The sequence below is a fragment of the Cryptotermes secundus genome, unplaced genomic scaffold (assembly GCF_002891405.2).
Source record: "Cryptotermes secundus unplaced genomic scaffold, Csec_1.0 scaffold1073, whole genome shotgun sequence".
Taxonomy (NCBI): domain Eukaryota; kingdom Metazoa; phylum Arthropoda; class Insecta; order Blattodea; family Kalotermitidae; genus Cryptotermes; species Cryptotermes secundus.
The window spans coordinates 27,880-39,868 of NW_019723317.1; the positions used below are offsets into that span (position 1 = coordinate 27,880).

At 37.8% G+C, this 11,989-nt stretch overlaps 1 protein-coding gene across 1 annotated transcript; it reads left to right on the forward strand.

The window, feature by feature from the left end:
- The first annotated feature begins 211 nt into the window (after positions 1–211).
- On the forward strand, positions 212–9,564 carry LOC111861856 (peroxiredoxin 1). The gene is made up of 7 exons (XM_023846780.2): positions 212–425; positions 1,033–1,081; positions 2,312–2,453; positions 4,020–4,155; positions 4,721–4,849; positions 7,648–7,753; positions 9,290–9,564. The coding sequence occupies exons 1-7, from the start codon at positions 372–374 to the stop codon at positions 9,376–9,378; spliced, it is 705 nt and encodes a 234-aa protein (XP_023702548.1). The 5' UTR covers positions 212–371; the 3' UTR covers positions 9,379–9,564.
- The last annotated feature ends 2,425 nt before the right edge of the window (positions 9,565–11,989 follow it).

Here is an 11,989-nt window from a genome sequence, read left to right on the forward strand (position 1 = left end):
GTTCTCAGGAAAGTCAAACTACGAAACTACGATGTACTATGCACAAATTAATTACCATCGGCACTGCTACTGCAAGAAGCTTCAACAGTTTTCTTGCAGTATACCTAATTCCCAATTTTTTCGATGATTACACTTCAGCTGTGAGTTTTGGTTATTTTGGTACACCTTATTGATGAGATAAAATCGTATGTGTCCGTTTCTAAACTCACTTGAATGCGCTTGAATTCTGCCAATAGAATAACGCTCACTACGTATTATGGTGACTTTGTACCTTATGTAATAGTTGTAACCCCGTTGTTGTTTACCATACAGTAATATTTAACGCCCTTACTTCAGTTTTATCATTTATTTCACTGGAATATTTTTGAACAATGTCAGGAATTGTAAACTTTGTTGCAAGAACGTTTGTGGGAAGACATGCTGTTGTGAGTATAGACCATAACCTTACTTTTACGAAATTGACTTACACTTCTCGAGCGTCTGTAATAAATTGTAGTAACTCCCTCCCCTCTCATCATGCACATACTGTACTACTGCTTAATCGGAATATATGCTACTTAATACATCGTTTCCCGAATGCGGTTTGGCTATGTTTTGATATTATTTTGTTTTCAACATTACGGCAACGTTAAAGATGGGATAAGTTTCATTCAGTGCGTAATGAATTGAGATCTGCCCCCCTCCCCCACCCCTTTTTGTTTTCTACAGCAGTACAGATTTGATTACATTACTGACAGCATTTAAAGCATAATTCGAAGATGAGCTGAGGTGAGAAGCTATGGAAGATGTACTATATATAGCAAGCCTGGAAAAGGTTAATGAATCGTGGGTCTTGGTTCGCATTTTAGTGCTGTCACTGTGCCAGGCATATCTTCTGTCTAAGTAGGTTCAGTTGCTGGTTGAGTCTCTCCCACCAACAGAGGTGTCTGCATGGATTTCACACAGTGGCTGATCTGTGTTACAAATCAGTTATGAAATTTTCTTCACAGCAGTTTTTACTTCTAACAGCTAACAAAATTGCACTTTTTACAGAAACTGTCAGAATCCAGTCTTTCATGCATCAGTCGAAGCATTAGTTCTGGTAAGTGGAGTAACTGCTATTTCCATGCAGCCGAGAGTAATAAACTTTGATTTGTTTCATCCTGGTCCATCACACTAACAATATTATAAAAGGTTAATTAATTCTGTCTAATGTGACTGATGGAGTTTTTTCTCTTCTCCTTTTTAGCATTTTATCCGTAACATGTTTCGGTCTTATAAACCATCTTCAGAAAGATATCAGTACAATTAGAAACCACTATTACAATATGTTTTGTGAATATTAATATATACATACAGTGTTATCATGATACAATGAGTATCATTGTAAATAAAATAAAATGATATATTAAAAAGGAGGAAAAAACTTCATAAGTCACACTGGATAGAATTAATTAACCTTTTATAAAAAACTTGAATAGCCTGTGCTACATTAAATATGTATGATACTGAACCATCAGTTCGTTTAAGAAATTTCTTGATTAGCTGAGCATTTATCAACTTTCCGAAGAATATTGCACCATGCAGTTCATATTGGCAATGAAAATTGTAAAAATGTGTTTAATAGTTATGCCAAGTCTGAATGTGACCATGTGTTTACATGTAATAACTGTACAGCAGCTGAACAAATATTCATGGATTTGTATATTGGGAACTTTACTGAAATCTGTTTACATACTCCAGTTTTCATTGAACTTGAACAACAATAACAGACACTTTGGCAGAAGTTCCTAATATTTATGGTTGCCAACAATTGTTTAGGACAAAAGTTGTAGAGAAAAAAGATTTTTTCAGATAAACAAGATTAGACTGAATGCACAAGAATTGTTATTCTCTATTAAGCACCAGACCATTAATATGTATTGGAGAGTGGAGATATAGCTCCACCATTCTTGACTTCTGCACTAGCTGGAGGTGAGTGGTCAGCTTCACACTCTGGCCACTTTACTCCCAGCAAAAGAGCCCCCAGTATCCATTGTATAGGAGGCTGGTTGGGCCCCGGAGTCAGTCTGGATGCTATGGAGAAGAGAAAAATCATGCCCCTACCAGGAATGGTATTCTGGGCATTCAGCCCATAGCCCATCACTATGCTGACTGAGCTATCCCAGATTTTTGTTATGCTCTGCATACATTTCCTGGCTTGGTAGTTTGTTAAGAGCTGGAGCAATAATTTGCTGTAAACAGAACATTTTGTTACTGTGAAGCAACATGTACCACCTATTAGTATACATGTATTGCATTCTTAGTGAATTAATACTTGACAATTTTTTAGGTGTTCAGTTGTGTTCCCCCCGAGTGCAACAACCGGCACCAGATTTTCGTGGGATGGCTGTAGTGAATCAAGAATTCAAAGAAATCAGATTAGCAGATTATAAAGGAAAATATCTTGTCCTCTTTTTCTACCCTCTTGATTTGTAAGTATGTTGGGCTTAGTGATTAACATTTCTCAACTAATAAAATATTTTGGGCTTCAGATCATGCCCTGCTAGGCCCACTTTCATGTACATGTAAACTCTTTCTTTGTTTTTCAAAAGATTCTTTGTGAGCTTCGTAGATTATACAGAGAGGATGATATGGATGATAAACTGAAGACATAACCTAACAGACCATTTGCCAGCAGAAACATGATATCTCAAGGAATTTTATACCTGGTCACCATTTTATTAATAGCTGAAGTTATTAGATGCAATTGTAAAATCTTCCACTCTAAGATGTAATTTCATCAGTTATAACATCAAGAAGGTGAAGTTATAAGCTACTGTTGTTAGTTTTCAGATTTTCACAGTGGTGACTGTTCAGATTGTGGTCTTCTGAGTTTGACACCATGTAGTATTGTAGACGGATACCAGCACTGTTCCGAGACATTGAGTTCTGTCTCCAAGAGTACTTGGTTTCATAACACAGAAGACCACAACCTGAAGTACAGAGTGCTGAGGTTTATGAAAACACCACACGGTTTGTTATACATGACCAATTTTTTTTTGAAGCTGTGAATGCTGCTGAATCATGTTTTATGCTTAAGTTTCTTGAAGTAATTTTTATCCTTTTGAGAAGGAAGTTGAATAAAATCCTTGGACATCAACTTTCCCCTTGTAGAATCACTGTATTTGACTTGTTCCATATCCTATGGTGTCTACCTGTATCTGGATTTTACGGAATGTAAATAAATTGAATTGAATTGAATTGTAGAGCATAGAAATTTATTAAACCTAATTGGCTGCAAATGTAAATTCTAGAAATTGTGATGGCTTGAGACTGAATGGAAAAATGTCACTTCTCGCATTACACTACTGAAACTTTGAACTCTAGCTCCCTTTCAAACATGGAAAAGACTCTCATAATTGATAATGTTTTCTCCCTTATGGTCTGAACTGAAATAATACACTGAATCCAATAAGGTGATGCCTTTTCATCTGGAAAACTGCTTCTAATTCCACATCCATTCCAAATCCTTGTAATTAATTAATATTTTCTACTGTAGAAGATATTTGGAAAAAATGGTGCATGAAGAAAAAGTAATTAATGGAGTTAAGAGTTAACACTGTTTCAGGATATAACCATAAAATCGTACATAGCTATCAGTTTCCACTCTCCCCTTAAAAAGAGCTGCAACATTGATGAGAGAAGTTACACTGTGCTGTAAGGTATTGTCCCAGTGAGTGGCGAAAGCCACAAAAATAGCTTCAATCGAGATAGTTTCCTGGTGTGAGATTTTAACTAAGATCGAGCTGAATATAAAGCAGAGAATTAACCAGTGCACATAAGTGTTTGTAAAAAGACTGACTGAAGCATACGCTGAAATAGACAGTGTGAAACAGGAAGATCAGGCGAAGTATGAAGGCAGACACAAGAATTTGTTCATCTTGATCTTATTATTAAGTTGAAGACGTTCACTGGATGAATATTGTGTAGTGAGAGCGATTGTATTACTAAAATGATGGTTTGTAAAAGATATTTATTGACAATTGTTTTCTTTTCAGCACATTTGTATGTCCAACAGAAATAATTGCATTCAGTGAGAGGATCCAAGATTTCAAAGCAATTAACACTGAAATTGTTGGTGTTTCTACAGACTCGCATTTCAGCCATCTTGGTTGGATTAACACACCTCGAAAAGTGAGTAAACATTAACTACAATACTCTTGCTAACAATGCTTTATTGTGGCTGATGCTTCCAGGTATTTCCTTAACAATCCTTGCCTTTACCTTCCTAGGAAAAAAGGAAAGAACCCACGTCTCAGACGGGGACACACATGATATGGGACTTCCATTTTGCCTCTTTGTGATACAGTGGTATTGATGGCCAGTGGCAGGAATCTGTAGTTTAATGTGTGATATCAACCATGGTGTATGTTGCCTGTATTAAATTTATACTCTGTTTGGAAGAGAAGTGGAAAAATCTGCACGTGGTCTGGCTCATGAAATAATCATACAACAAATGCATAGTATCATGTCTGTGATTATGAAACATCTGTATGTGCTTATTGAAATTAATTGAATAAACAAAGGAAAAATTATCTGTTGTTCTTTAAGTGTCTCAAAAAGTTTATGAAAGGCACCACATCTGTGGAAATGCAGTGACATTATTTCTTATTACATTATTTCTTATAAAAATTATAACTGGGAAGGTGTCCAGTTTAATCCTAGTGAGTTTCTTGTAGATTTGTTCTTTCTGATGTAGGCTGGTGGACTAGGTCCAATAACCTATCCCCTACTATCAGACTTCAGCAAGAAAATAGCTCGCGATTATGACATCCTTGTCGAGGAAGATGGAGTGGCTCTGCGAGGACTGTTCATCATCAATCCCAAGGTACAGTGTCTCAGGACTTTGATCCATTGGGACACATAAAAGTATTGCTTCTTAGTGGTAAAATTAGTTAAATTGTAGTATAGTCTTTGCATGAAGTGCATGAAATGAGAAAGTAATGGAAGGATATGTCCATCCATCTGTGTGTTTCATTCGTGAAACTATTCAACAGATTGTAATGAAATTTGGTGTTTGTGTCCTACACTGAAAGTTCAAGTTTACTGTCTTCTGGGTTGTGACACTGTGTAGTTTGGCAGATGAATACCAACATTTTAGAGAAATCTGCTTCCAACCATTCTTGGATCAGCAGGTTCATCTGAAAGGTTCATACACATCTATCAGATTACACAGTATCGTATTCCAGAAGACCACAATCTTAATATTCACTGCTGTGAGAACTTAATGTCTCATAAAAGTAAGTAAAGTAAAGTAAAGGTATTGCTGTAACAGGCCGTGGAGGCCTGTAGGGTTGTGAGATGTTGAGGTTCCCAAATTTTCTAGACAGTCAGCTCATAGATGGCGTTAGGGTACTTCATGTCTCATACAAATTGAAACTGTAATTTAAATTATTGTACAAGAATTGAGGTAATCCTGAAGGTGTTATCATCTGTCTACTAAAATACGCAGTGCCACATCTCTGGAACCATCAGTATGAGAACCTCAAATCTTATTCACAGTTTGTTGCAGACTCTTGTGTAAATCACTGTAGATAATATTTGCTGTACTCCTCTCAGCGCAACAACATCCAGCACATGGGATTGTTTTCTAAGATGACATGTTTCGGAATATTTGTGCCATCTTGAAATCCTGTTTATAGTTACAATCAACTTATCATAATTGATATAATTTAGCGTAAATTTACATGTAAGCCTAATGAATCCACAATTTTTTTATATACCATATATAAAAAGTAAAGCTATCCCCGTAACAGGCTGTGAAGGCTCATAGGGTTGTGAGACATTGAGGTCCCACATTATCTAGACAATTGGCTCAAAGATGGCGGTAAGGTTGTCAGCCTTACATGCTGGCCGGACTTTATTCCCCAAGAAAATTATTTAATTAATTTCCGTGCAGTAGCATATTTGGTTGAGGCATTATGCTACAAGCCGGAAGGTCGTGGGTTCAAGTCCTGATGAGGTCATTGGATTTTTTCAATTGAAATTCTTCCAGCCACACTATGGCCCTGGGGTCGACTCAGTCTCTAACAGAAATGAGTACCAGGAATATACCATATATATGTGGTAGAGTGATAAAGTTCATGGAATGTGGTTTTATTGCATCATAGTACAAGGTATTCACATACACTTATGNACCTGAAGATGACACACATGTTCTGAAACATGTCATCTTAGACAGCAGTTCCATCTCCTTGAAATAGTGTTGTGCTGACAAAGAACAGAGTAACTTTTATCTACACTCAAATCTTATATTAAAGGTGGTGAGTAAACTTAGTTTACATTTGTACTGGTTCAGTACAAATTGAACTAATTTACATAAAAATAACTCATTAATACAACAACAAAAATTTGTAAGATTTGGGTCCCAGGGTTAAAATCGCAGAAGGCATATGAAACCAGTAGCACAGGTGGTGATGGGATGGCAGGCATTTGGTTCTGTAGCTGGCCTCTCTAGGCAGTTACTGTTCGTTCTCTCTTGTCACTCTGGAGGGTCTGAGAGACTGGACTCAAACTGTATATGACATGAAGTATGAATCTTGTTAAGGTCTGCAGCTTTATTTGAGATGTTTTATAGTTTGATGTATATTTAATGAAATGAAAGGAAAATTAATTTCTGCCTGTATAGTGTGATATCTGTATCAGCAGTAAATCATCAAGCTAAGTAAAATAATTCAGTACACAACTGGAGAATATGTGTATTCTTTTTGAATGTGTCTTTGCATTCTTGTCTTTTGTAAAGTGAATTTCTTGAGATGAAGATGTTACAGGAATCTCTTATGGTAAGTTTCTGTTTTCCTTTCCTCATTTTATTTGGCAAGAAATATGGGCCCTTCAGATAGACACCAAGACAGAAAATCGTGATTTCTTTTGAAACAGTTTTAATGATCTTGTTTAAATTTCGATTATTTGCGGAGACCACCTCCCTAAATAAGAGTGCATAGGTGATATATTCAGGAACGTGACTGTACACCATCCACATGTCTTTGTGTCCAGTGTCTTTGTGCCAATTTTTTGTAAATATATAAGGGAACTTTATGTTTTACTGGCGCCTTATTTTTGTTGTATTATGAATGGCGTAGCTCCAAATTTTCGCTGTATAAAATGTGAAATGTTCTTATGCTATAACATACAGTAAAATTATTAAAATTGTGATTGTACAATGGTGCCTCATTATGGGAAATTTGTGTCTTATGTTGGTGGTACTCATAATCTAGCTGTGCATCTGGGATGTTGAATTTTAACCCACTGGAGCTGTATCAGTGTTGAAGTTCTCTGTGGTTGGCAGTGGAAGGTTGTGGAGGGAAGTGGTCGTGGCATAATATAAGAAACTACCCTTCATTACCTGGAGGGTCTGAGGAAAACCATGAAATCATCAGTCAGGATAGTCAGTGTCCCAGCCAAGGTTTGAACCAGGTTCCTTCCGAATGCAAGTCAGAAGTTTTACCACTTGAAGTAATGTACTCTGCATGATTCTTTGCTCCCAATGATTTGGTATGTGTAATAAATGTATGTGAAGGCTAGTGAGAAGTGAAATCACAAGGAACACACAGCACATATATTTAACATACTTGAAACTGGAGCATATCTTTCCAGTCCTGTCTGTTAATATGAGTTCTTTAACAGGGAATCCTCATCCAGATTACAGTGAATGATCTTCCAGTTGGACGCAGTGTGGATGAAACATTAAGGCTTGTTAAAGCTTTTCAGTTTGTGGAAAAACATGGAGAGGGTAAGTCATAGCTCGCATTTAATGATTATCGATAATGGTAAGAAGATAATGTTACATCTTTGTCTTAGAACAGTACCAGAAGTGTGTGGGCACAAAGGTAACGTTATACACAGTGTGTCCAGGTTCTGTTAGGACTGTGTTCATTAAAAATACAAGACCTGAATTATTATCAAAATTTCACTCTTTTTATTCAAAATAGTCTCCTTCTGAATCAATACATAGCTGGAATCGATTGAAACGTTTTCGAAAACAGTCACTGTACTCCTTTTGTGGAATCGCGTTTAAAACTGCATCACATTCCCTTTGGATGTCCTGGATGGTGTAGTGACGGTCTCCTTTCACCATGAACTTAACTTCTGGGAGCAACCAGAAATCTGCTGGAGCCAAATCTGGCAAATACAGAGGATGATCAAGGAGTGTGATCGCTTTTCTGGCCAAAAAATCGCGCACTATCTTTGATTTGTGGGGTGGGGTATTGTGGAGGAGCGACCAGGAATCTTGCTCTCGATATTCAGGTCGAATTCGAAGACTTCTCGCCCACAAACGATTGAGGACTCTGAGATAATAATCAGAATTCACTGTGTGACCTGGCAGAAATTCCTTGTGAGTGATTCCTTTGGAATCGAAAACGGTTAACAGTGTCTTTACTTGACTCTTTTGCATGCACACGTTGTTTGGTTTCGGCTTCTTTGGGGTCAACCAGGCTGCACTCTGCCTCTTTGTGAGAGGCTCATATTGAAAACACCATGTCTCGTTACGAGTAATAATCAGTTTTTTAAATTTGTTATCACTTTGGGCTGACCGTAACATGTCTTTGCATTGTTCCACACTGGCATGTTCTTCATTGCCTGACAGCACATGTGGTACAAACCATGCACAGACCTTCCATTTGCACAAATCCTCGATAAAAATTTGATGCACAGTACTTTTTTGTATTCCCAAAAGCTCCTCCATGAGTCTTGCAGAAACACATCTGTCTGATGCAATGATTTCGGTCACTTTTTTCACATTTTATTCAATGCGACTTGTTCTCGGCTTTGATACATGTGGAGGGTCTTCAGTGTCCTCCCTGCCATCACGAAATACAGCATACCATCGAAAAATATTCAAGTGACTCAAACAGTCACTACCGTACACACTTTTCATCATTTTGTACACTTGTCTGTTGTTTTGTTTTCAAACAAAATTTGATGTTGGCTCTCTGTTCAACTGCCATTTTCCGTGGAGCATCAGAACAGTACTGTTACATACAAGTTTAGAACACATGATGCAGTGATGCTTGCGCTTTGAAATTATAGACAGCCACAGCTGAAACTTCAAGAATCTTAATGCCACAACTTGCCAACAGATGGCATTGCAAGGAAAAATAAAAAAAAAAGAGTCCTAATGGATCCTGGACACACCATGTAGTTATTAATTTATGTATTTTTACTAGCCTTACTGTGTAGATGGAAACATTTTCAGGAATTAATCATCACAAGATATTTGCAGAGCTTTTCTCATAATTGTATTAACCCTTCCATGTTCTGTTTACAGTTTGTCCAGCGAACTGGAAACCAGATTCTCCAACAATCACACCTGATCCTAAAGGCTCAAAGAAATATTTTGAGAGTGTAAACAAGTAAAATGTTATTGGAGGATCAGTAAATTGTACGGGTAATTCCTGTTCAGCTTCTCTGGGTAACTGCAAGAAATGTGACTGTGATCATAATTACTACATGTATTTTTCTGTTTAATGTATACATACTATATCTGCTATGTTTTAAGTAGAATGGGAGAACATCAATTGCATTAAAAACTTTGTAACCATATTTGAATTACTCATTTTATGACCCTATATCATCATCACATCCTCAAGGACTGCCGACTTATTTGTGGAGAGGAAGTCTGGGGGCCCCAGTGATCTGAAGAGCTATGCGGGTGGGGGCATAAGCCCCTGGTAAGGCCACCCAGACAGGTCAAAGGGTATGGGCCAGACGAAATGTAGTCCGTAATTTTGCAGGTTGGGCATGGGCATGGGGCACAGTGCCACCCTAGAAATATCTGCTGTTATGAAACCTCCAGACCCTATGGAGGAGGACCATGGATGAGGCCAAGAGCCACACAGGGTTGTAGCAAAAGCAAAGGAGAAGTCATCATCCACATCCATTGATTTTATATACTGGTAGGGTCAGGGCTAAGAAGTGGCTGATGGAGAGGCACTGCAAATATTTCTGTGCCACACTGGGTATGAGACATTTGAAGCTTGTCCTTGAAAGGCCTGCAGATGAACTGTATAGTGACTTATTGGCCTTGGACAGGAAACAGTGTATGCTGATAACTGGGTTGCTGACTGGCCTCTGTACCCAGAGATGGCACCTAAATATTATGGGGCCTCTTAGAAAACGCCTTGTGCAAGAAATATGGTCTGGCAATGAAATATCTTACAATATTCTTTATCAGTGCCAAATTTTGATGTGGCATACAATAGAGTTCTTCAGTTTTGCATGGTTAGAGCTGGTGGTTATCAGGAATCTCTCGGTTTGAATGGTTTTTGTTCTAGCATTATGGTCATGGCTTTCTGAATGGCTTTAAAAGGATCAGTGGTGTACTGTGGACCTACCACCGGTCTCAGTGACTGGGACAAATTAAATCCATCGACTTTTCTACGAAGATAAAATCACCATATGGCAAAGCACTTTCTACTCTCCCAATAGCGCTCCTTTTGTGCCTGTGACCGATGAATAATGATTTGGAAGGAAGCAGTTTGTTGTCTAATAGAGGAACAATCTGGGAATTTGCATGAAGGCACAGAATTAACTGATGAAAGACCTTAGTAAAGCTAGCTGGTGTCCTAATTGAAGTCTGAACCAAGCATATCTCGAATCCAAGCCTAGAGCATTACCATAAACCCATACAGAGGTGTAGTATATTAAAAGAGAACCTCATAGAATACAGTTCTATAGTATGCATTAAGTTTTGAGATTATGTTTTTCTTGAGAAAAGTTTGTTTATCTTGTTTGAGTCTGACAAATGACAGGTGCCATGTTGATTTTCAGTAGACAATGTGCTTACACAAGAGACTCCATCATTAAGTGTTATATGTAGGATGCTTGCTGTGAGGGTAGCGTAAGCTTTGGGAATTAGAAATTTGGAAGAAAATTTCTTTTAGATTGTACGTCATAACCCTTTCAGTTCTCGGGGTTTCACTGAACAAACAAGTCTGTTTTAAGGGTAGTATCTTATGGAATGTAATGCTTTGTAATCTGTTCGAGTTCTGTCTACATGCCAAATGTATTGCCTCCGTCGTCAGGGTCAAAGAGTAAGACAAAAATATTAAAGGTGCTGGCTGCTTTCTTCTTAACTCAGTTTGTTCTTCAGCCCTAAAAATGGAGGCAGTACGTACCTCCAAAACGTCAGTAGGCTTGTACTGGGCCACATTGCATAGTACTTTTCATAATCACTGCCATGAGAACCTCAAACCTCACATTAGTTTTATTTTAATTGTAATTATGTTTAGCATGTTCATAGAATCTTAACTAGCTCCTCCATTTGTCCTCTTGTTTTGTATTTCCCCCCTTATTTCTTTCTTTCATTTGCTCTTCTTCCCTCTCTGTGCCCTTCTCTAGCATATTACTTTCCCTCTCCTTCCTTCTGTTTTCCCTATTTTTCATTTCTTTCTTTTCCCATCCTACAGTTCTCTTCTTTCTGTATCCTTTTTATTTACGTCTTTTTCATTCTACTTCTTCCTTCTCCATTTCTTTCCATATTTTTTTCTTTCTTAATTTTTTTTCTCCATACTTCTTTCCTTTCCTTATTTCATTATCTTGTCTCTCTCCCTCTGTCATCTTCTGCCCTCTTCACATAGGCCCGTGTTCATAACACATGAAACTTAACGTATCGCAAGCATTATAGCATCTTATATTCCCATATATAGTATAATTGGAGCATTATTCTCGTCGTCCGCCCGCCATTTTCTCCCTCTTTCAACTTCGCTCACATTTCTTCATTTTCTTGATGTCTCCGTTTTTATATCAGCGTCAGCTTTCTACCTTATTTTTCGAAGACAAACTTGAACGTAGGCCTACTCAGCCTCCCAACCCCACACACACTCCTTCTTTTCTCGTCTTGTCTTTATTTTATCCCCATTTCCCACAGGACCCATTTTGTCTCCGTCTATGTTGAGTTCAATTTTTGACCGGCCTAGCGCGCGTTACCGTTTTGCCGGCTGTATAGAGAAAATTCCAGTTCCAAACT